Source organism: Apaloderma vittatum, unplaced genomic scaffold, assembly GCF_000703405.1.
Source record: "Apaloderma vittatum isolate BGI_N311 unplaced genomic scaffold, ASM70340v1 scaffold4276, whole genome shotgun sequence".
Classification (NCBI taxonomy): domain Eukaryota; kingdom Metazoa; phylum Chordata; class Aves; order Trogoniformes; family Trogonidae; genus Apaloderma; species Apaloderma vittatum.
This window is the reverse complement of record NW_009721077.1, coordinates 15,057-41,275: the sequence shown is the minus strand read 5'-3', so window position 1 is coordinate 41,275 and position 26,219 is coordinate 15,057. Positions and strand designations below refer to the sequence as shown.

The 26,219-nt window shown below is 38.6% G+C and overlaps 1 protein-coding gene across 1 annotated transcript; it reads left to right on the top strand.

Moving 5' to 3' along the window:
* On the top strand, window positions 1–25,737 carry LOC104275299. The gene is made up of 16 exons (XM_009871222.1): window positions 1–373; window positions 2,017–2,121; window positions 2,379–2,465; window positions 4,314–4,487; window positions 6,381–6,529; window positions 8,663–8,839; window positions 9,452–9,665; window positions 10,065–10,273; window positions 14,413–14,503; window positions 15,073–15,159; window positions 17,315–17,467; window positions 19,093–19,222; window positions 19,350–19,382; window positions 20,735–20,838; window positions 22,006–22,089; window positions 25,633–25,737. The coding sequence occupies exons 2-16, from the start codon at window positions 2,044–2,046 to the stop codon at window positions 25,735–25,737; spliced, it is 1,875 nt and encodes a 624-aa protein (XP_009869524.1). The 5' UTR covers window positions 1–373; window positions 2,017–2,043.
* The last annotated feature ends 482 nt before the right edge of the window (window positions 25,738–26,219 follow it).

Here is a 26,219-nt window from a genome sequence, read left to right as displayed (position 1 = left end):
TTCTTATTTGCTTACACAAAGCCTATTCAGTGGGGAATTATCTTGTTAAGATCTAATCGTACACAGTGTATGTGTGGTGTAAATATATGGCCATTTAAAATTCAAATACAGAATGTGGAGGTCATTGTCGGAACCTTCTGTGCCTCAGAAAGTGTGAATGAATTATTAGACTGCTTTCATTCTTTCCTCACTGTTCACATTACTATTTGCAGCTGGGAGCTATGCCATAAGTTACCTTTATATTAGCACTGAAAATTCCAAGACTTTAAACCCAAAATATTTCTTCTTCTTTTTACTCTCAGTTTTATTTGTAGGCTGTAAAAACATACAGTGTGTCTGTTGATCAGAATTTGGTTGAGATGTCAGAAATTTGGTAGGCTAAAGTGCCTTTAGTGTAGTGTGGCCCGGAAAAAGAGAGAACCTGTGGATTTACGGGTCCCTGACCTCTGTGGTGTGACTGGTTATTTTTATATTGTCCATCAGACTTGTGCCAGGTGACTGGGCGGCTTGGCTGGGTGGAGAGGACCTTGTTCTGCTGCAAGGCTGCGTTGCTGGGCTTTGTAACAGAGAAGCCCCTATGCCTGTGGGGATCTGCAGGTGTAGGTAAAGCAGGGACAGGGAGGTGCTGGGGGTAGCAAAGCAGTTGCAGCCCTGCTCTGCCCTGCCTGCCTGCCTGCCTCGGAGGTCTGGGGAGCAGCTTGGCAGGTGCCGATGGGGGCAGTGATCACAAGTCGCAGGAGGCAAAACCAGAAGCTCTCAGGAACCCTGATTTCTACCCGTCCTCCCCATCCCAGGCAGCAGACCAGGCTCTCTAGGAATACCTGTCTTCAGCTGTGCTTCTTTCTCCTGTGGCAAGAACAGAAAAGTCAGCTCCAGGTCTTGGTGCCTTGTGCTTGGGGTAGCCAAATCCAGGTTTGCTTGAGATGCTCTGAGCTGCCGTGCCGTGACCCAAGTTATTCTGCTGGCAGCTCCAGGAACGGGGACACAGGGGAGGCCCTTTCCCCGAGACAACCGTCCTGCCCTTCCCCTGCTCCTGCACAGCCTGGGCAATGCCCCTGGCATGGGCTCTTTATCTGGAAAAGTTTGGAAAGGATGATTTGAAACAAAGATTTTACTGCAGTAACCTACCTCCAGGTGGTGAAGTCATTCTTCGAGGGAGTAGGAAAAGTTTATTGTAGCTAATTGAATGTTGTAGCTAAGCTACTGGTCAAAAAAAATCACAAGTTCCTGGTGGTAAAACGCACACATTCCTTCCAAATTCCCCAATCTGCTGCTCTTGAGGAATGGATATCACACAAAGGCACTCTTTTGTTTGTTTCAGAGGGAGGTTGTTTTCTCTTTTACAGAGCCTATGGAAGAGCTTTGCCAGCAGTGCAAGCAGCTGCAGTTCTGGGGCCCTGGTTACTCCGCTTGCTTTTCTTCTTTGCTTGATTCCTGTTTGACATTGCAATCCCCACCTGGTTCACATAAGAGCGACGTAAATTTGTGTGTCAGGTTGTTGACAGTGCAACCTTTTTTTTTTTTGTTAAAAAAAAAAAGGAAGTGTAATGCCAGCTTGCTAACATGTTTAGATAAGTTTACGTGACGGCTTTACCATTTCCCCCTGCCTTGACCCTGAAAATTTTGAATGGTCCTGATTTTGCTTTCATGTTGTCTGTGTGCAATACATTGTACTAAGGGTAAGACACAGGCAAGCATGCAAAATTGATGTTTTCACTTCTTGGCAGATTTTCTAACTAAAAAAGATTTCCTCCTGGCAGTTCTATCTCGATATTACCACCCCATCTTCTGAAATTGTAAAAGACCTTGTATATTTGATATCTTGTAGACTTTCACCAGGTTTCAAAGGGAGATTATATTTGCTGGGCAGGTTGTCGATAGAACATAAAATATGAATGAAATTGTAATTTTATGGCAGATACCGTAGCTGTAACTGTCACAAGCACTCTATATTCTCAATGGCCAGATGAAAAAACAGTCTCTAAAAACATTTGATTGACTTTTTTTTTTTTCCAGTTAAGCCAGGAAAAGATCCTCAAAATTATGAACATGGTGAAGAATAAAGAAGTGAGCATTGAAGGAGCTTTGCATTTGGCAAAGAAAGAAGTGTATGCTGAAAAGGTAAGGTCACTCCTTTGATCTATTTTACAAGACATTCAAATGTACGAGCATGTTCTGGAAAGCGCAGTTGGGCATTAGGAGCATGTCTGTTTTGCTTTCAGAGATGCAGTTACAACCTGTGCAAAAATACACCCTCCAGTTTATAACCAAATATGTCAGGTACTGATGGCTAATGCTACCTGTATCCTGTGTAATGGATATCCAATTTGATGGGATCCAGTGTTGGACGTATTTCTGATTTCTGTTCTATTTTTCAGGATTCACAGGATTTGCTAACTGGCTCACAATTTAACTTCGTTATCTACAAATACAAACACTATCGGTGGCAGAAACGAATTTTGCAGGTAACTTGAAAAATTCTCTCTTCTGAAGCAACATATTAAATCTAGGATTCTTAGATTCCTTGTTAAGGGTTATGAAACAGCTTAAAAAATCTTGTGCTTCAGCAGCCTATCAGAGAGGTACAAGATACTGAACAAACTTTCTTCCTTTTATACCAAAAGTATTCTGGGGGTGATATCTGAAACTCCCTCCCTGCAAGGACTATAGAATAGAATTGATCTAAGCAGTTTTTTCTCCTCTATAAATCATGATTCATCACAAAGATGGGAGTTATTCTTATTAGTTAACAACAGTAAACACATGTGAACAAGGTAGACACACTTAAATATGTGTCCCTTTTGACAGGACATCACTTCAACTGCACCCTCTAATATTCCTGGGGATAGGTTCGTTTGGCAAACTATTTTCATTTCATCTCTGAATCCTTTTTTTGACATTATGTACCCTTAAGTCTTTAATGACTTGCCCAATATTAAAACAGTCTTCTGCCGATGACACCTGATGGTGATTTCCTGAAGTCAGTGACAAAGGTTTTGTGCTGTTTCCAGGATCCTGGATTTCACTAATGTTTTTCTCCTGCAGTTTGGACAAAATTTGATAATGAACAAGTCCAAATCAAACATGCTAGAGGTTTGGGCTTTTTTTTACCATGCCTTAACTGTAGAGAACATAACCTCCTTATTTCCCTTAATATCCACCAGTTTTTGAAATTAAAAGGTTATTTGTTTAGACATAAAGCCAATGGAAAAATGGAGAAAGCTTTATTAGATGTCAAAATTATCAGTACGGGAATCTAGAGTAGTTTAATTCCAGTTCTGTAGTTAAAAGCAGCCTTCAAAAGTCAGAGATAATAATGTGAATGGGTCTACTTTGGACATTTCCTGCTATAAACAGAACGGAGGGAAAAGCCATGGTGTTAGCATTTGTTGGTGCTGTCTGCACTGTAGGAGTGAAAGGTGCCAGGAATCATTTATGACCAAAGGTAAATATCTAACTAAGGTGAGATCTGAGACTCATCTGAGTTTTTCTTCTCTGTGGGCTGCATTCACTGAAGCTGGGTGGTCAGATAATATTTACATCCTATTGTATCAACAAAGCTGTTTCTGCTCGGCAGGGGCTGACACGTGCAACAGCTACTGGAACCTGTCTGTACTAGTTTTTAACACTGCAAATATAGATTATACAGTGGAAGAATAATAATCTTATTTTGAAGCAAACAATTTCTAGTTGTTACAGATGTGAAACAGCATTAAAATAACTTTATTGACTATTACGACTCCTTTGACCTGTATGTAAATATATAGATGTATATATAAATGCAGACAAAAAAAAGTGTTAGATAAGAGCTAAACCAAAACACAGTAATATTTATATTAAGAAGTAATCTCTCAGAAGTATCCTCTCTTTCCTGACACAGAAGAGGCTGTTAGAAAAATAACTGCCTTCATTTTAGCACTGGGGCGTAGGTTGAACCAGTTAGTAATTGAATCTCAGAAGAGATGGTGGTGCCATTGGTTTGTGCCACCACTACTGCTGAATGGGAAGGTTTTGCACTGGGTTGAATAAGGCAAGGAGATTTAAAAAAGGAGTGATAAACTGATGCATATTCATCAAAAGAGATAGGGAAACACAGTTACAATGAATATCTGTTTGTTTTGTAAGTAAACCAAATGTAGTACAGTATCTTATGATGGCGTGTCATTTTTTTATTCTATTCATCATCAAGATAGACACATATGCTAAGTTGTCCTTTGTCTAAATGCCCTTGCATGATAATGTTGGGGATGCTGTCTTTCCCTTTGAATGGGGAGAATCAATGGAGTCAAGTAATGAAGAACTTTCTATTCCAGATTGATTTCAACACAAAGACCATTTTTAACATTGAAAAAGGAATTATTAAGAAACAGTTCCCTTTCTCACAAGTCAAAGCCTGTGAGGATACTGAAAGGAGGCGCTTCAGCATTGTGTTCCATGGGCGACAAGATTATGAGCTAGAAGCTGTGTCTCTTGATGATAAAAGGAAGGTAAGTTTTTACAATGTCATAGACAGATTGCTATAAATAACAGCTAATGTTATGGTTGTACCCAGCAGGTCCCAGCCATAAATGGGAATTGTTAAGCTATGCATTGTGCAAGCAAAGAAGTAGGTACGTCTTTATTCTACGTGTGTTCATACATAGAACAAAGGGAATGTGAGTTCAGAATAAAGCTCGCCTTAGGTTTTTACCACATTTTATTACAACTGAAGATGTAAAGCCCGCTCAAGATGTCTTATAAAATGGGTGTACTTCTTCAACTACACCTTGAATGTAACTGGCAAGCAAACAAGCAAACAAAACTGATGACATGCACAGTTGAATTTTAATAGAAATTTTCCAAGCAGCTTTTTCTACATATAAGGTATTTATTAAAATACATGCTTTTAAGAAGAATGAATGAGGCCATCCTGATGCTGTGAAAAGAAGACGAAATAGTAGGAAAATACACTGAAATTTTAAAACTATTGCAGCCTAGGTACATTGATAACTCTTATCTGCCACATTTGTCAAGCTGTCTTCTTCTATGGCCAGTGTCTGCGGAGAACACTGACATACCTGTTATTTTGTTCATCATGACCCTTGTGATTCCTCAGCTTTATATTACATATAATGTACATGGAATGGAATACTTTTGTTGGTCAGGTTTGGGTCACTTGTCCTGTCTGCTTTTCCCAGCAGGTGTGACCCTCTTACTTACAGCACTCTGACATGGTACACAAGATTTAGCAGTGACCTTGGTTGCTATAGGAGCAAGCATAAGCAAGCATCTTTCTGCATAACATTTCTTGATGGTAACTATACATCAAACACTATCACTTCTAGAAGCAGACACTGTCCAAAAAAAATGTCATTAGCTTCAGAAAGTGCATTCACTTAGAAGAGACTCAGCTGAAAAGTAAAATCACTGAACAGAGAATTAGTTCTGTTCTACCTCAAACCAGGACACAAGATTTTGTAAGAGCTGTTTGATTTTGAGGTCTTGGCTCCTTTTGAGTTCTAATTTCCACTAGCTATTCCAAGTAGTTAGTGTAATTAAACTCTACACTGGAACTTGAGGAAGTTGAGTTGTGATATTAGCATTTTCACCTGAGTGCAGGCACCCTGTGTCTCCAGGGGTGATCAAGTCTTGGAGTTTGTGTCATCCCACGGGGGAGTTGCTGAAGCCAGCTGCACAATTTAGGTTGAGATACAAACTCTCAACAAACATGGAAGAGTTTGCACTCAGACCTCTGCTGGGGAGGGGATTTTTGCAGAAGGATTCATCCATCTTGAAATACAATGCTTCGTTCCATGTGCAGAAACTTTTGTTTCAGATGAACCATACTTCATGGCTGATTAGCTTAATTTTCAAAATAGATTACATTTAGCAGAAGAGCTCAAAAAGGTACATGTGTTCTGTAGTAAGAACACTCAAATATAGGCCCTGCAGAACAAAAAGAGTGCTCTAAATTCACACCCACCTCAATTCATCCTATTTTCAGCTGTAGACAAGCCTTCATTTTGCTGCTAGGTTTGAGATTTCAAGCTAAATCAATGAAGTACTAGTTGGTTTAAGTGAGCTGAACAGAAACTTTGTCCTAGAATGCTTTGTAGAGGAACTAAAAAAGTAAAGTTATGTTTTACAGTAACCCCTGCAGAATAAAATTATATTCTCCTTACACTGACAGGTTTAGAATTGTGGGTATAAAACCAAATTGCAGTTAAGTAGTTTAGAATCACAGAAAGACCCTATTTATTTTAAGTTAATTTATGTTACATATTGGCTGCTGCTTATACTGTTGTCTATCATTTTTATACTTAAACCTCCCACCTATTAGTGCCTTACTCAAGGGAAATAACATGTGAAATATACTTTCTCTATTGCCACTTATTATATAGATAATCTACCTTCTAAGCAGAGTTATACAGAGCAACTCATACAAGAGACCAGCAGAGTCCTGCTCTGGCAGACCTGCAGAATGTGACGTGGTACATGAAGGACTGCTGGATTTGCAGCAAAAGACTTCTACATCTACTGAATGGGTGAAGTACGTACTGTCCTTTTGTAGACCTCTGGGTTGTGTATTTCTGACAAATACGTTAAGATTTTAATTTGCTGATAATAAGGGAATTATTTATTTGCTTTTTAAAGTTATAGCAGATGCCAAATCTGCATGAAACTAAACCACTGAAATTAAATGTTAGTGCAGTAGTGTTACCCAACAGGATGAAGTTCTTGTCTGTGCTAGAGTCTGCTGTGTGCATTACTAACACAAATGTGATGGTGTTCAGTGAATTTAATGGTGGGACTTCTTTATGTTTACCTCTTTACTCTGTTTTCAGTCATAAAGAAAAGGAAAGAAAGACTGGCAAAGCAGATAAAAAGTATAGCAGTCTTGCTTAGAGCATTTGGGGCCAAATAGCTGCCCCCAAATTCCCAATTCCTTCTTGTCATGTTCTGAACTTCCCTCCTGTGGGGGTGACCAACTATGGTGGCCTAATGGGGTGATCGTTTCAGAGACAAGAATCATGGTTCAGTAGGAAATGGACTTTCACCACCACTTCATTCAGCCCCTGAGCCGTCACGGACAAGCATTACTTCTGCTTCTGCTTTTTATGTTACTGATCCTAGTGAATCACCCACAATGATTTTACATAGTTTACCAACCATCCTACACATAACCCACCATTGCCCAGCTCCTAAAATATCTGGAAACTGCCTATACTATCAAAGGAGAGGAAAAAAAATCTTTCTAGCAAAAACTAATGAAAAAAACCCCATGTTAATTATCTGCACAGGACAATTATCTCAAAAGACTTCACAGTTCACAGAAAATTATTTTAATTGTTTTTAAAAGGCTACTACTGTATGTCTTGTAAACACTATCCCAGGATTTGTTACCTTGCAACATTTAACAAATTTGTTAGCAAATAAAAATTGATTTTTATTTATCTTGTGAAGCAGAGACTTTGTTGGTTTCTTCTTGATGTTAATCCTCCCCTTTTTTTTTTTTCCAAAGTAAATAATAGTGGAAACATCTAGAGATCTGATTAAACTATAAGTCCCTGCTGTAGACAAAGGAGAGATCAATATAACTGCCAGCTCCATTAAACAATTCTTATCACTTTGACTGTTTATGTGGGAATAGATGCAATTTTTATTTTATGTTTAATTCTTCTGGAACAGCTAAACTTATTTAAATTCCTCATAGAACACCTTAATCAACTAGCCACACCTTGAAGTGAGAGTGGAGGAAAAGAAAGGTCTGATAGACCTGTCAAAATGATAAAGAAATGCAGTAACCCTCAAAAAAAAACCCCACCCAAACCCCTAAATGCTTAAATAAGAATAAAAGCGACACAGAGTGAAGTCCCGCTTGCTGAATGCAGGACCTTGATACAAGCAGCAGAGCACAATCCTAGAGAGAATGAAGCAAAAGGTTCTGCTGTAATAAAGCTGTGTATGGTCAGGCAATTTCTGCCAGGATTAATTTATTATTTCAATAGGTAATACCCTAAATTTGGCACAGTCGTTTCTGGTGGAAGCCCTTGAGAGCAGAATGATTTGACCCTTTTCTGCCAAGTGACTTATGGGAATAAAGGGGGCCCAGGATCAGTCCTCATGGAGTAAGAGCATGGGCAGACACATTTTCAAGAGAAAAAGTTATGGGACTATAAGATTAGGCACTAACTTATGTTACGGTGACTTTATGGCTTGGTGGCAGTGAAAGCTGGAATACGTAGAAACTCTGAAGCTTGGTCATAGTACACACTGCTCGGTCACACAGTGAGTTCCTTTAGAAGCTGCTAGGCGAAAAGACACCACTGCCCTGTACAAATGAGGGGAATAAATGGAGTGGGAGGGACAGAGTGTGGCTAAAAAATTAGCACGACTTGGGTGATTGTTAGTTAACAGTTAATTCTTAATTTTAGCGTGCTCATTGGGTATGGCAGGATGGAAGCTTGTATGTTATGTAATGGTTTATGTACATATCAGATGAGAATAAGAAGCCCTTATCTCAAACGTTTTATGCTTTAGTATTAATACTTTTTGACTGTTCCATGAAAGATATAACAACGTGGAGACTTATTGACACTAGAAAATGCTTTAACAAAAGGAAGGCTTGTGCAAATAAGTAGTCAGCGAAGAATGAACTGTATCTCTATTCCTTGCCCTTCAGGTACTTGGTACAACTACGTGAAGGGGAATTGACTTTGTATTGCATAGGTCTGGGAGGACAGAATAAGAATGCAGACCCTATAACCAATGCAATTAATTTGTCAGTTGGCAATGTGAGTGTCCACAAGGAGAATGGATGCGGTACCTTTTCAGTCCAGACTGAAGAATGCAATTATCTGTAAGTATAGTTGGTAATTAAAAATTCGTTAAAGCAGAACAGCTGAAAACAAGGTCAAGTAACAGAGAATCTCCATGCCTCACAACAAAACACAACAGTGGAGAAACGACACCCTCAGTATTATAACCCCTCCCATTGTTATGCAGTGATTTGATGGGTGTTTTAAGCAGGAATAAAAGGTACCATATTGTGGAATTGAGATGATACATTGAAATATTGCCCACAAAGACTTGTCTAGTTGTCAAGTGACAAACCAGTGAAGAGCTGTGTTATTCAGCTTGATAGGACAGATACGTGAACAGGTTCTGACTAGTCTATGCAACAAGCACGGTAAGTTGTAACACATTGTTAACCTTCCCCCAAGGTGGAGAAGAGGAATTATGAGGTAACAGCACCACACAAAGTCAATATATGGCAAAACTTCAGTTCTCTAACCTTAGACACATAAGCAATTAACTCTGTCTGAAAAGGTCAGAGTCAGCAGCATTGGGCTACTTTGACAAGTAAAGCCGCTGAACATCGTTCTGCTTAAATGGGAAATATCTGTGGCTGTATTAGTCAGCATGTTATTTACACTTCCTTGTGTTTATATATGACATTCTTCAATTTCAGGTTTCGGATACCCTTGACTGTCCAAAACAACAGGATAGAGCATGTTAGCAAGCTCCAGAATGAATGGGTGTCTCTCATAGAGAAGTACTGTCCGCTGTGCAAGGACGCCTCACTGCCTCAGGAGGGGTCTCAAGAATGCATCTCCTCCGAAGCGGATTATGAGGATTTTATTGTACCTCTGAATGAACAGAAAGAGGAAGCCATCTACTTAGCTGTGAGTTCTGCAATAACCGCCCTGAACATGTCTTCAAGCCCCCAGAAAAAACCTTCAGAGGGGGAAGTAGCTCCAGCACCTCTTTCGCTTCCCATGAGTAAGGCAGAGGTGCCGCCAGCCCCACCGGTGTTCCCACAACCCTGCAGCCCCTCTCCACTGACAAAGAGAACCAAAGCCTTTCACTGGGATGTTGTTCCTTGCGATAAGGTGAGAATGAAATTGGTGGTAACTGTAACGAAAAATAAAAAAGAAAGAATTGTAGCCTGTATTACCTGTGTAGATATCAGAAAAGTACATCTGTGCCACAAAACAACCAGGATGTCCATCTCTATGTTTGGATGGATCAAAGTGTCTCAGTTCTTTTGGCTTTTGTTTACCCTATCCCTCCTATATTTTCAGATTCAAAAGTCTGTCTGGGGATCATGTGACCTGTGCAAGAGAAAAATAGACGTATCCAGACTCTGTGATCAGTTCCAGGCCCAGGACATGGCGATATTTTCAGGCAACGAACCTTCGGTGACCCAACATATCATGTTAGATCGGAAAGTTGCTCATAACTTCAGTAAGTGTATTCATAAGAAGTGTGTAGTCCTGTCTCGAAGCCTGGGGTGAGCACTGCAAATATTTTCTATTTGTTCTTTCTGCCATTCAGTAGACAAAGGAGAAAAGCTTGTGTCTAAATCATCTTTTAACCGAGTGCCCCTCTGCTCTGAGTACTGTGCTCAGTGTCTCTCCTATAGCGGGTTCAGGAATATTCCTATGGGCATAGATGGATTGATCTAAGAAGCCTTTGAGACAGCTACAAGCCAGGTTGCAGGAAGTCTCTTGGCCTTTCTCTGGCCAGTAACTTAGACTGTGAAAGGCTGTCTCGAATGATCCTGAACAGGATTCCTCCCTCTCATACCCCAGATATGATTTCACCACAAGCCTAACCTGAAACGGTCTTTCAGAGCTAATGAAGCAGTTCAATATATAGTTCTGGTCTTACTAATAAAATGATGTAAAGGTCTTTCAATTACTTTGATGAGAAGTGGTAGATATTAAAGGAGTAAGGGTAATTGTTCTTCAAAGAACTTCTCTGATTTCTATTACAGAAATGGCTTTCCAAAAAAGTTCTATAACCTAGTGCTGTTTTAAGAAACGTTACATGTGTAAAGAATTTGGAGCAGTTAATTTTGAAGTTTTAATGATTTCATCTTTATGAATATTGATAGGAAGAATATACTTCAGAGATCCTGTAAAATTTTAATTGGAAACTCTAAATGGAGATAACTTGTTGGAATTATTGCATCCATTGACTAACAATTTGAAGGGTTAAAAAGAATTGAGTGACACGAAAGTGCTGTTGCAGATAAAAAGAATCCTGTAATAGCACTTTTATCTATTAAATTATTGCAGTTTCTTTGAGGAAATTTCTTTCTTTGGGTTTGCAAATAGCACCATTCTTCCTTTTGATCCTGTTCCTCTTACAACTTTTTTTCATTGAGATATTCTACATCCGTTTCTTAATCTTATCCTTAAAGTCCCATCAGTGAGATTTTTGGCATACACTTATGACAACGGACATTACTTAGATCAAAAGTTAATTTGATCCTGAGAATTCTGATTAATCTTCCTGCAAGTGCTGCAAACCACAGTTCTTAAATTAACGACTAAAAAGATGAAGCTCCGAAACGCCAGTAGGTTTAAATTTCTTGAGAGTGAGTGGGTTTCTGAACACAAGAGAAAAATGTCAGTTCTGAGAGAAGATATAGCACTAAATTCAAGCCTAATGTATGAGAAAATGCAAATGAAAATTAAGTTACATAGTGGCTACTTATAGACAAATTTCTGCTATACTGAGAACAGGAATCAGAGAGACAAGAGAAACATCTTCAAATTTCCAGTGAAAATGTTCTGGGAGGTACTATAATATGTATGTTAATCCAAGAATGTGGGATCTAGTTGGTGAAAAACTGACTTGGGAGTTATAATACCAGCTTCTGTGACTTGATTGGTGCCTGCTTCTCTGTATAAGACCCAGTTTCCCGTATATAGAACCCTTACTTTGCCTAGGAAAATACTTTGGCAAAGTCTGATGATGCAGCAGCTAATTTCAGCTACCAAAAATGTTCAAGAAAATATTAAGTGCTTTGTAGATAGGTTGTGAAAATTTTAAAATCAACATTTTACTATGAGTTGTGTACTCTTACGATCTGTAGACGTCACTCCATCTGAAGAGATACATGGTTTAAAAGGCATAGGGAAGAAAAAGATATAGGGCATAAAAAACATAGGCAGGAAGTAAGGAAGATTCTGCCAGGCTTAGCACTAAAACTAGATCTAGTAACAAAATTAAAAGGGTGGAAAGTGTGTCAGAGGAAGAATAAACGGTATATACTCCATTGGCTGACAGCCTCCTGAGAACCATTAATAGTTGATTTTAACGACGGCAAGTTCCTATAACCTGGAAAACTCCGTTCTCTTTTAGAATTGGAGGGAAAGAAAGAAAAAAAAAAAGAAAAGGTAAATCATAGACATCCCGAATTCTCCTTCCCAATGCCCTTGTGCTGTTCAGAGATGTTCTGTTGTAGCAGAGACTCTAGGGCAAGTTTCATGCCAACACTGAGACGCATTTAAACCTTGTTGCTTTCTCTGCTGATGCCCTTTGTTCGCTTCCTTGTGCTTCCTTTTTTGCCTTCATGCTCTGGTCACAGTGATGGAGACAGTAATTGAAGAATCGCTGGCAGGGCAAAGTAGTCTTTTTGGGAGCAAAAACCTTACAAGTTGTTCTTCACCTGTCTGGAGAAGAGATGTCTCTTTTCTGCTTTCCTATCATAACATGTATTTATGAGCCAGCCCCATGTCAGCACAGAAGTTCTAAATATTATAAAAAACTCTTAATCAGATTTTAGAACATGAGGCAGTGTGGAAGAAGTGAGCACTTTGCTTCCCATGTTGTCTTAATTCTGAGAGTAACTTGTCTTGCATAGGCTCTGCCTACTTTCTTCTGAACCCTGGAAATTAGACAAAGCAACTAAATAAAATCAAAACAAATGGAAAATTTCATTTCTTTAACCTTCAAAATATTATAGTATGCCAATAAATTGTGTTGCTATTGAAAAAAAATTATTTTGACTATTGAGCTGAATGCAAGAGAAATATATGAGCAAGTGCTTGAGTATCTTCCAACGGCAGTATCTTGATAGTATGCTCCTAAACATTGACTATGTTCTGACAGAAATGTATTTTTACTTGATAGGTATATTTAAAGAAAATATGGAGAGTGAGGTTTTGCGTTAGCCTTAGCAGCTACCAAGTGTTTTGGTTTGTTGTTGTGTTTTGGTTTTGTTTTGTTTTTAATCTGGAAAGAAAATGTTAATTGTTTTGGTAGTCTTTCTCCCTTGAGCATTTCCTTCCAAGTAACCTAAGAATAATGTTCCTCCAGACATTTTTCTTAAAAGTTTCCATATAAAACCAAGTGAGCTGAAGGAAAAACTATGCATTATACATGAAGAGAGTGGTGGACTTACAGATGAGCAGATTACAGCACTAAGAAGGTAAACTTTGGGGTTCAATTATTTGTTTATACTATATGCTACATTTTGGAGAAGCCATATTCTTCTGCAAATAATGTTAATTGAGAACATGTGGTTATCACAGGAGTTTAAACAGGATAGTCAGCGACTAGATAATTAACCTCTGCAAATTATACCTGTCATACTGTCTCAGCCTGAGCAGGAGGTCTACATTGTGCTATTGTACAATGAAAATATTTAAAGCCAAAACCAAGATATCATTTTCAAGACTCTGACCAATGAGCAAAATGTTCTGCAGTGAAGATTAGCGTAGATGGTGGAATATTATTAGAAACTTAAGGACCTATTTGATACAGAAACCTTTCCATAGTTCTCTAAATGATTCTTTATCCAGACATCTTAAAATTAATAGCAAAGCAGTATTTGTCTCTAGAAACTTCATGTTTTATAACAATGTGAGATTTTCTCATAGCTCAAACTTCCTTAGAGTTGCATTCATGTAAAAAGATATTTATGAAATGCACATATTCTTGTACTTTCTTTCTCATGGCTTCCATTGTTTAGTGTTTTAGGTGTCAAACCTTCTAGATAATCTGTTAGTTTTGCTTCATATATGTAATACATTAAAACGATTCGAGGGAATATCAGACATTTAAAAATGTCAGTTCCTTGAAAATCTGCATCTCTGGAGTACTGGGGGAGAATATTTTGCTGCTTATGCAGAAGGATGCAAGTTGCAGGTCTGTGCTATCACAACAAAACCAAGAAATGGGCCTTTGATTTGATGCAGCTCAGAGAGAGAGAGAAACACTACTTCCCACTTTGGTTTCATCAGTAATTAAAAAAGTTTCAGAGTTAGGAGTCAGTCAGACCATGAGGCTCATGGGTTCATCACACCACAACATGTCTGCTCTGCTTTTGTACTAATTTTTCAAAGAAGATACTGCTGGTGACAGTCTGAGCCAGCAGGGTGATAACTGGTAAAAAAAGTGTATTTTGTGTAAAGGGGCTTTTGCAAGGTTCATTCAGTGCATCTTCAGATCATTTTTGCTTTCATTCATGCAGTTGGCTCAAATGTCTATAAAGTCCCAATGGTTAAAAATAAATATGTCATATGTAAAACATGCTAAACAGTAAGAAATTCTGAGGCATGGAATGGAGTGATTGTTTTACGTTACAGCAATATTGAATAAAGGAGAAAAGACTAATTTTTATTTGCTGTTTTTCAGATACATGCCAACACCAAAAGATGTAGAAAGGTACCAGTCATTCAAGGGGTCTCCTTCAGAGCTGCATGTGGTTGATCAGTTTATGTTGGAGGTGAGAAGGCACAGCATTAAAAGATATCACATGCTGTTTCCAGCACACTCTTCTAGATAAAACCGTTACAAAAAGGTGTTGTTTGAAACTTAAATTTACAACCTCAGCCAAAATAAGAGGATTTATCTGATAAAGAGCTGAGACAGGTAGATATTAGGAAGAGAACTGTATGGACCCCTTTGCTTCTCCAAGTCCCACGCCCTCCACTTTCTCCAAAGTAGGAGTTGATTTATTTTGAGTTAGATTGCCACAATCTTTAAGAGTGAAATTACATGCATTTAACTATTCTTCTTCACAAGAAATGAGTGTCACTGATTTTAATAGTGACTGGCCCTGCTAATATATAGAGTTTTCTTGAATTTGCGTACACAAGCTATGTGTATTCAGGTATGTGATTTTTATGTTTGCTGTAGTGTACCTACAGACTTAAGGGCTAGAATAAAATTAATAAATGAGCACAAAAATTAGGAAAAATATAGTGCAGCTGAATTAATAAATTCTGAAAGATGTATGTGCATGTTTTGGTATAAATATGGGGGTTTCTTCCTTTTCTGTTCAATTCTGTGCAGATGTGTAAAATCCCCCACTTAGGCCAGAGGTTGGATCTCCTGCTTACTGTACGTGAGCTCCCTGTGAGCATGAGGGATTTGGAGCCTGTAAGTAACATGATTCCTTCATAGTGTATTTGTTATCAGAATCTGCCACATAGATAGTAGAGGGTCAAGTGGCCTCAATACATTTTGAAGTGCTGTAGTTGCGGAGGTTGTTCTTTTTTTTTTTTCCTTTTTTCCCCTATAGCAAAATATCTCACAATCCATAACATGAGCAATTCATAGTGTAGTAATCCAGACAGCCCGGTGAATAAAAAACCACAAACATTTCATGGCACTGTTCAAAAGTAAAAAGCAAAAAGATTAAAAAAAAAAGTAAAATCTCTATAGATTATGACTTTGATAACCAAGGAATTGTATTTGAAATACAATGACACTATCGGCTAGTGTATTTGGAATGCTTTTGGGAATCCAATTAATTTTCCTGTGTTTTGTTAATGACAGTATTTTCTTGGTACTGGTTCAAAACAAAACACAGGAAAAAGAAACCACCCCAAACCAGAGACAAATAAGGGCTATGATATACATGTACATACATATATGTGCATTTAATATCATCCTTATTCCATGAAGGTTCAAGAAGCAGTTGCTAATGGGCCTGGCAGTGGAACAGATACCCACAAAGGAGAGAGAAAAGAACAGGAAAGAATTTTCACGTTTTTTATTTGAGGTTGTGAAGCTTTCCTCTTTGACCAGCAAGAAGATAGAAGCAAATTTTGCCATTAAAATTCAATTCCTTGTGTGGGGAGGTTCTTGCTGCACAAACTGAAAGAATCAATCTAAAGTCATAGGTATTTAGAACAAGTTTCTTCAACCAGCATCTCATAGACATTTACTGTTTTCACAAGACTGAAGGAGGATGTTCACCCTAAGGAGTACAGCACTGAATTGAAATGTTGCAAACCAGAGTTCAAGACCCTTTCTACCTTTTTCTGGATGACCTTTCGGTGGGGTAGGGGAATGAAATAAAGTGTTCCAGCCTCACGGACTACATCTTTCTGTCCCAAAGTGCTGCCTTACATGTCAGGGTTTGTAAATGCTTTGATTCGAAACAAAGTATTTCAACATGATTCTGTTTCTATGAAAATATTTCAAAGGTTTTGGTCTCATTATGCACGGGAGCGAAAATAAAATTACAAAGTTCTGCAGGTCCGATTTGTTATCCATTGTCTGGCTGTGATTAAAACCATAGTAACAGTGAACAAAAATTAGAAGGGGAACAGATGGAAAACACTGAGGGGATGCACAGGTTTCTGAACCTGCCTGGTACAACACTTCCCCTTTGCTGTCTTCCACAGAAGCCAAATATTTGAATATTTGGAAGGTATTGTATATACCATTAGCTTTGAAGGATGTTCATTGAAGAGCTGATTAGTTGTCTTTGTGGATGCTAACACATGTTTGTAAGCCATAGATGATACACTAAAATTCTAAAATTCTAAAGAACAATCTGAATATTGACTTTCAGCACCTTCTGGCCCTGTGATGTGCTAGAAATGTTTTAACAATGGCTTTCAGCTCTCCCACATGTTTTGTCATTTCCCTGCTATTAAATTTGTGTGTTGGTGACTGACGAAGAGAGGTGTGGTGCTAAAAAAATCATACATTTCCTAATTTGAAACAAAACAACCTCTCGGATCGATCTACAGCCCTAGAAGGGAGGTGGCTTCCCCAGGAAGAGAGAAATTGATACTGAGTTTGATTACAGGAAATTGTTATTCTTCCTTGGGGGGAAACTGTGCTAGGAATTTTGATAAGATAAGAGTCTTCAGATGGTATAAACAGAAGGAAGGGAGGTGAAGGATGGAGAACCTTTTTCTGTGCTTCAGGCTATCTGCTTCCCCTGATGCCTGACATTTGGTGCAATCTGGTGCATTCAAACAGCAAAATGCTTTCTCTTCAGAAGCATTGTGAAGAGATGAGGTTGAAGTCATTTTGGCAACCGGAAAGGATGTGACCTCCATTGGGGCAGGGTAGCTGTGCCAACACTGGCTTTATCTGGGTGGGAGATTCTGAGTGGTTCTTCCTGAATCCCCCTGGCCTGTACCCCCAGGGCACTTGAGCAGGAAGGTATCCATCAGCTGAAGTGTGACTTGCTTCAGGTGGGGACAATGAGGCTTTTGGAAAAGAGAAGGTATAGGCAACATTGCTATTTATTCACATGTCCAATTTGAACTGAAGGAAGATCTGTGTCTTTTAGTTAATAAACCAGAAAATCCAAGCTAGCAAACAGCTGCAGTCCAGCCAGAAATTTGTTGCTGTCTTGGAGTACATTTTAGCCATTGGGAACCATTTAAATGAAAAGGCTGGAAAAGTGAAGGCTGAAGGATTTCGATTGTCGTCTTTGACCAAAGTGAGTATTTTTCTGTCATTAAAATGATCATATTGTAAGGTACACTAGCCATTAATATTAACTCAGTTTTGCCCTGAATGTGGGGCAAGGCAATCATTTTTAATGAGTAGCTAACATTTTAACATCTGCTCTTGGTTGCACTAGAAACAAAATCCTGTTTAACAATGTACTCTTTAAGGTGTGTTACAACGAGATGCATTTCCCCATTCCAGACAGCAGCACTGGCTAGATGAGCATATTGTGGTGTTGAATACCCTGTGTTTCTAATGAAGGAGAACATAAAAATGCCAACTGCCCTGATAGTAAGATCTCCTGGCTAGAAGAGGTATCTCAGCTGCAGGCCCCTGCTTAGCTGCAAATTTATATGAATTGTATCTTTCAGTTTTGCACAGAGCACTGTTGTATGGATCCTTCTCATTTCACTGTGGTCAGAGGTTTTAACTATTGCGTTTATTCCGTGGTATTTGCACTTTTATGACACTGGAATAATTTTCAGTGCTTTGTTTTACTCCAGGGCAAAGATCTTTTGCAGGAAATGGTACAATGACATTTTAAGTAGAATGTAAATAAATTAACAAATTGAAGGGAGTGAAATTTGCCTGCAATGGTTTTAACTTCCCGATCATTGCTCTGCTGGATGACTGAATAGGGGCTGAAGTTGGCAATTGTGATTTTTTCTCTTTCCTGACAGAGATCTGCTACACAAGAACCTCCATCTAGCTTTTAGTTCTCTAACTGTGTCTTCACTGACCTACTACTTGAATGACATTAGGCTGTTTTCTGTTAGTTTTAAGGAAACTGCTTTCCCCTCTTCATTAGAAATTGCCGTCAGAAAATTCTGCTACTGAGCATACCGTTTTTCTTCCCAGCCTCCACCCAACAGCAGCAGGGCATCATATTCTTATCCTAAAAAGTAAGAAATAGATACAGATTTTCTAAGTTACATTGTACCTTTAACACAATTGTAGGATTATGCCTGATCTGTAAATAGAAGAGAAAAGGATTTTTATTTTACTTTTTGTACTGTATCTTTCCCATCTGGAGGCTTTAATGTATGAGTACGTGATTTATAACTCCAGTGACAATTCTGAGACACAACACACAATCTTTATCTTAATATATATGTGCGTATGTGTGTTTGTGTATATATAACAGCCATAATACCACATCTATCATAATGAAAAATGCCTACAAAATAATTTTCTGCCACAGAGCATCTTCCCAGATTCAATTAAGGAACTTTGCTACCTTCCTGGACACAGCACACTACTTTTAAGTGGAAAGGAATAACAATTGCATCGGAAGGTCCAAAATCAGTTGCAATTAACTAGGATACCCTAAGTTAAAAAAGACCCATTTGAATAAGAAGACAAAATAACAAGGAAGGTCAATGGATATGAAGGTGTAAAGCTGATCTTAATCAAGAGTGTCTGTGAAATGGCAGATTGAAAAGGAGAAGTTTGATTTCATTGTTTTCTATTCTCGTCTAGTTTGCCTGGAAGCTATTAACATCCCTGCTGTGTGGGGTTTTCTGTAGGTTTTTTTATTTGTTTTGGTTTTGCTGCTGTTGTTTTTTTTAAGTGTAATAGCTCAGCCTGTCAGTTATTGCTCTATTCTATTTGCAGTTACCTCTTTTGCGGGGTAAAGAGAGGACATTCACCTTGCTTCACGCCCTTGTGGAACAGATCCTCTTACATGAGCCTGATCTGGCCAAATTTTCTCACGAGTTGACAGAATTTGAAGCCCTTCCTGATGGTAAGAGGAGGGAGGGGGAAAACATCGACAAATTAAACAAGAAGTCCTTCAACTTCTGTGGAAACTTCCATCCTCACAATAGGAAGGATACTTATTAGCATCTTTTTTCCTTTCTCTTCCTATGCAGCTTCCATGAAGGGCCTCAGTGCTGAAGTTGATGGTATGTAAATGTGGTTTCTGAATTCAGAGAAAGGTTTTCATACGTTGTGCAGTCATTTGGAACAGGTTTTTATTGCACTTCTCTGGTTTGTAAAGAGAAGTAAAGGTTCAAAACACTGAGGTAAAGTGTTGCTATGGTGATAACATGCCACGTTACTGAGAGGAATTTTAAAAAAAGAAATATTAAAGTATGTCCAGGTGGTTTAGAAATATATATATATAAATATACTGCCCATGGTAAATAGAGTTTATCATAAAGTACAAATGTTAAGTAATACAAGTGCTTCATCAAACTTATGGCTGAAGCAGAGTCTCCAGGAGGCAATCCAGCAGGAGCAGACTTGTACAGCTTAGTCCTGAAGTTCAAGAACTTCTTTCAATCAAACTGGTCACGTACTCTACAAAGGAGTCCAACAGTAGTGAGGTTGACAGGAGAGAACAGAATAAGGTTGTTCACATTAAGATAGATTTGAGGAGATAGTTACAATTTGCCATTGTAGAGCATCATAAGGTGACTAGGGAATTAGTTGGATTTTAGATTGAACCCTTTGAGACCTAACAGAAGAGGTGTAGGAGTGGATGAAAATGACCTGTATTATGTTGAAAGTTTATAAAAATCTATCTTTTGAAAATGTGGCATGGATGTTGACACTAACTACAGACCAATATATCCTATTTCACCCTTTGATAACTTGCCTGGATGATAGTTACTCTCAGCTTTTGGTTTGCAACCCCTTTCCTTATCTTCTGAGTCCCACTCACCACGGCAGTAGAGATGGACCAAATGCTACTGGACTAGCCTTTCTCACCATGTGGTTCAAGGCACATCCTGGGGCTCATCTGCTGCAACTGTTGCATGGGCACAAGGAGAGGAAGAGGCTAGAGTGCAGCCTGTCTCAGTTGAGGATCGGGCTCCTGAAGCCAAGACTATATGCATTCTCCCGCAATTTCACACCGTGAGGGCTCCCTGATGAGAGTTCTTGATGTTGCATAGAGTAGAATTTTTGTTCTTCTACCTTTAGAGGAACCCTGAACTTTCTGTGCAAAACTGTAGATTTGAAGCATGTTATTTTCATTGCCAAACCCTATGCTCAAAGGTAGGAAAGGTCAGATATAGGGCTGCTTCAAGACCGTGCCATTGACCTCTTTATTATTCTGCAGTTGCTGTGATGTGATAAAACTCATACCTGCTTCAGGATTTCTATTTCAAAACGGGCAGTTAATATCCCGAGACAAATGTATTAGAGACCCATATTCTCCTAAATTTTCCATGTCTCCTAAATTAGACATTTGCATTCCTTTGGACACAACTGTACGCTAGTGAAATTTCTCATTTTCTTTCTCTTTTGTTAGTTTTAAAAAAAGAATTGGAAAATGTTATTCGGTGCAGGCAGCTTATTAAACCCAAGACAATCAAGGCAACGGCCCAGGAGTCGCAGTTCTGCAAGGAACTAAAGGTAACATTATCACAGCCTTATTGTGGACTGGAGATAAAAGATAAGTAACTTGCTCAGTCTGTGCTGAGACCTGCCCTGACAAGGGAGTCAAGAGCATTTGAGGGAAAGTGGCCTTTTATTCCCCCTCTGATGGGGTCATACTATAAACTGTAGCATGGAAAGGGCTTTTCAGAGTTTCTGCATCTCTTGCTTTACTTCACAGGCAGTTGGGTTGGAATGGATGAAGAACAGGTAGTCCCATGGTTGCCTGTGATAAGCACTTTGGAATAATAGCAATTTTAGTGCACATATGAATTTGCAATAATTACCTCTGCCCTCAGACAAAAGTGAAAGTCATAGGATCATTTAGATTGGAAAAGACCTTTGAGATCATAGAGTCCAACTGTAAACATAATACTGCTAAATCCACCACTAAACCATGTCCCCAAGTGCCATCTCTAGGTGACTTTTAAATACCTCTGGGATGGTGATTCCACCACTTCCCTGGGAAGCCTGTTCCAATGCTTGATAACCCTTTCAGTGAAGAACTTTTTTCCTAACATCCAGTGTAAACCTCTCCTTTCACAACCTGAGGCCATTTCCTCTCATCCTATCACTTGTTACTTAGGAAAAGAGACCATCCGAGAAACATCATCCAAGGCCATTCCTAAATTGCTTGTGTAAGTCCATCTAAGATGATTTTGCCCATGCTAGTGGCAGAAAAAGATGGTTTGGATGACATAATGGAGAGGTGGCTGAGCAGGCTGTAGGGACCCCAGTTATGGCCAGGAGTCAGCAGAACCAACCGCATGTAAGGAGAAATTAATTAACTCTCGAGTGCTGCTGTACTCATTGTGAACAGGGCTAGTTCCAGTGAAAGTGTTCACCACTCTGTGATGTGGACCAGTTCATCTCTGCGGTCCCCAATATCTTCATCCTGTGTGTTGGGTAGTGTCAATGGGTGGTAGAGTAAATCGTTCTTTATCATAAATATTTCTTTTATTTTCTGGGCTTTGATGTTTTAATATTTGCAAGGAAACGTGTGCACTTGATGTATGCTTATCTTTTGTGAAATGTGAAATTTTTATGACATGAAAATTTTGGCTTGAACTATCTTGTTTTGGCTGCTGTTTAATTCCTGCTTTAATATTATGCTGCTATACCAAAAGAAGTTTTATTGTATTACAGGATTTAACTCAGAAATATGAAGGGGATCTATCCCAGCTGTCAAAAAGATGTGATGAAATGAAGAAGCTTTATAGCAACATACTGGTACATATCATATCAAAATGCAATGAAAATCTACATTTCTTTAAAAATAATAAAAAAAGAAAGAAGTGCAAGGAGTTTCCATACTTCCACAGGCTTTATAATTATACTGTTCACAGAAAACAGGGGGGAAAAAGTATCGTATTTAACAGTGGTGGAATGTTTCAAACGAAAATCTGGCTTTTGTTTTTCTTGAGATCTTGCTTTTTTAGAGGTTCTGTGGCCCAAATAGCAAAAAGAAAACTAGATGTTCAGCAATTTTATAAATTCAATGGAATTTTATAATTTCAACAGAAGCAATGGTGTCTTTGGCTGGAAGGCAGCTGCAAATCTTCTGTTACCTGGGATGAGGATTTTTTTCAAGTGACAAGCATTGATTTAGCTACTGTTATCTGAGTGAGAGGGAGACAAAGGTAGAGCTGTTTATGGTAGCACAGGTCTAAAAATGAGCAGAGCAGAAAGGAATCTCCACGGGCAGAAAATTTCTGATTTCCTGATTGTGTTTGTTCCTATTATACTCACCCACACTTGTATGAGAGAAGCACCTAATTTTCTCAGTTATTTTTTCCTCTGAACATAGGTAACCCATCTAGGTCCAATACAGTAGAAAATGTTTTTTTTGGGGGCACATCGGAAGGTCACACCAGAAAGAATGAAAAAAGCTCCACACTGCAATATTTAACAACATGGCATGTAGATTCCTACGTTTAGTACTTGGAGTGTGACAGAGACTCAGGAGGTCTCTGCTGTGGTGACAGTATTCTCCAGCAGAAGAGTCACAGCAGGAAGTTTTAAGAAAAGGACAGATTTTCTGAAATGCAGTGCTAATCTCTGGAACTGGAAGAACTTCCTGGGCCTGATATTAGGACATAGCTTTAAGTAGTGGTGATTTTGGTGTTTTGGTTTATTTCTTTGCTTGTGGGCTTTTTTTAGGTTTTGGGTTTTTTTGGTTTTATGATAGCAAATGTTACACGCAACATGCAGCAAGGAAGACCTTTGGGGACCTATTTGAATAGTCATTGAAGATTAGGGAGATGTTTCACCAAGGAAATTTAGTTAGTAATGTTTTACTAAAAGCAATATTGTAACCATGTGCAAGGATTTGTTTGTGTCTCTTGCAGCCTTACACAAATGGGAAAAATGCCTCAGTGGCAAGACAAATTTGTATGTAGCACATAGGAGAACTCTGTTCCAAGCCTTTAAAAAAATGTTGAAGGGCTGGGATAAAGCCAGAAGAAAAAAAGGTGGGAAAAACAGTGCAAATAAGGGAATTAACAATGAGTGACATGAGTGGAAATGGTTGAAAATTATTCACCAAATTTAAAAGTGGTGAGATTTGTGCTCTAAAACCTCTGGGAGGACAATTCTTCCATGGTGTATGGAACAATCTGACCCATTTTACCTAAAAGTCTTCTTCAGAAGGAGTTAGTGTCATGTGGCCGGTCCTGCTTGTAGATCCGAGTGACCCCAGCGAGAGCTGGATGTGCCCTCCTGTGCGTGCGTGCTCCGACACTCCCGCTCAGACGTTGCTTCTCTCCAGCTGAGCACTCCAGCCAGGAGGCATTGCACATCTTACACTGTTACAGACACACAGGAGGCTCTTTTTGCTTTCCTTTCTTGTATTGGAGACTCTCATTTGAGACTCCTATTTGCATCTGAAGAGGATTTAATTTTCCATGTAGCTGGAAGTTCCCTCAAGTTTTAACCCAGATGATTATTGCCCTCCCTTCCCCATTATTCTCTAAAGTTAGGCATTTGATATATATCTCTCCTTTAGAATGGATTTTTTTTTCCTTCTGAATAATATTATTGCTAGCTAGATCTTCTTAGATATTTATAAAGCAGCAAAAATGTAAAGCAAATATAAAATATGATGGGTGATCAAAGATCAGGCCGCCATCTCAGCAGCACTAGGAAGGAATAGCCCAGCTTACCTGGGGGAATATCTGATCTGGAAATGTGTTGTAAGTAGCCATGGAAATCATGTTACAGCTAAAACAGAAATCAACAAGCCTTTCCTTATGATTTTATATTCTGCTTATAAAATCAATAGTGACCTTGGCATGTGACACTTGTATGGAACGAACAATAAATTGGAGATAACTGCCTGTGGTATAGCTGTGGGCTATCAACTTCTCACAGATGGTCAGTAGCTCCAGGAAATGCCTCTCTCATTAGTGTTTAACTGATGGTGCACCACGGGTGAGTGGCAAGGCGTGCCAAAGATCAAGGGCTTGGAGCACCCGGGAGGTGCAGTTAAGAACAGACCAGTCAGAACTATTAATCAGGTGTCACTGGTTAATGAAAAAGTTTTTGTGACTGGATTATATGCAAGTACTTTCTTTTATTGTATTTCTGTTTTCCAGGCAGAAGATTTTCTCCTAAGAACATGTTAGGTGATGTCCAGGTGAACATGTTTAGATAGTGACAGACACCTGTCCAAACCTGGCAGTATATTCCAGTTGCAATCTGAAATACTGAAATATAACTTCATTGCTGTGCAGCCTTGGGAGAGCTGTATCCCCCAATTACAGAGTAGCTCTCAGTTACATCCAAGAACCTGTAGCAATGAAAGATGTCATCTAAACTGTTTGATGAAGCCTTTGGAGCGTGTTCTCTAGATTTGTTCTGCTCAATTAGAAAGCTGTTGCAGGCAGAGTTACATTCTTTAACTCGCTGATCCCATTGAGAGACAATCTTTGAAAATGATGTCAAACCTCTTGAATTAAACCTTAGCAACAGTTTTAACACGAAATAATCCTTTCCTATCTGAGAACTGGAGAATGTATATGGAAGTGATTTTAGTTAATGCATGAGTCACTCTCTTAGTACTGAACTTTATAGCAGCCTTTCACCTCTTATTTTATAGCAGAGCAAGCACGATTCCAATATTTTTCATGTATTTTTCGAAAACTTTCCATCTGTTCACCTTTTTCAGGTGAACGAAAGAAGATAGCAGGATAAAGTGGCTCTTTGATGAATTACTTTTTCTCCCAAAAATGTCTGCTTCCCTACGAGTATTTTATTTTGTTTGCAAAGCAAAATGACAGAAGAGGAAAACTTTTTGGCTTGCACATGCTGCTACCATGCCCACCACAGAAGATAAACCATTTCCCTAATGTACGCGTTTTCTTTTATGAATGATTTCATCTAACAAACTACAGAGCCAGGAAGCTTCATGATTTACTGATTTTTCTCCTCCTTAACTGGAGTTCTATAGCCCAGACAGACTGGATTATACAGAAGCCCAGGTTACTGAGGTAATTAAATGACAACTTTGAGGCCACTTTTACATTGGATGATTTGCATCTCAGCTTGCTGGAGATTTTAGCTAGTTCCAAGATATTCCTTTTGTGGTTTGTGTTTGTTTTAATAATAATTATTATTATTAATATTTTTATAATTATTATTAATAACAACAGCAACAATAATAATTATTAAGGTATTTAACTTCTCTCTTGCTCTTTTAATTTTATTAAGCTACTGACATGCTTTAGATCACTTGGATATACTAATGTTAAACATTCTTCTCTTTCAAATTTACAGGTAAAATTTGGGGAGCCTCAAGACCTAGACTCTCAGGAGCTATTTGGCTGGATATCTTCATTCATTAGAGAGTTTAAGAAGGCCTGTGCTGAAGTCATGCCATAAGGACAGCAACAAATCTTACAAGAGGTGGGGGAAAGAGAAGACCAGGAAACAATGTTTGTTAATTGTTTTGAAAGTTGCTCTACTAATACATAGCCCATAGACAGTATAGTCTGTACAGCAGTGTACCCTGATTTTAAGAGATATTCAATTTATAATGTGTAATTTGTAAATGGTGTTTAACCTATAGGATCACAGAACGCTTATGAGCCATCCCTCATTTTTGCTCATGTATGTGCTTTTGTACCTTGCGATATCTCTATGTTTAAAAAGGAGACACTTTTGACATTTTATAATTTCTCTTTTTAATCTTTTCCTTTGATACTCACTCTTTGGACTGAGTTTTAATCATTACTTTAAATTAATAAGTTCCTATATGGTAATCTGATTTTTAATTATTTTTGGTGTAGTTTTCTAAATAATACCTTTCCAGTTTTATAAGGAAATGGGGAGCTGTTACTCACAGAGGAGAATATTTAGCAGAA

Bases quoted from the DNA above. Each gene is read 5' to 3' on its own strand.
- LOC104275299 (XM_009871222.1), top strand. From the start codon at position 2,044: ATGAACATGGTGAAGAATAAAGAAGTGAGCATTGAAGGAGCTTTGCAT. The intron at 6,530-8,662 runs GTACGTACTGTC...CTTGCCCTTCAG, and splicing joins ACATCTACTGAATGGGTGAA to GTACTTGGTACAACTACGTG. The intron at 9,666-10,064 runs GTGAGTTCTGCA...CTATATTTTCAG, and splicing joins AGGAAGCCATCTACTTAGCT to ATTCAAAAGTCTGTCTGGGG.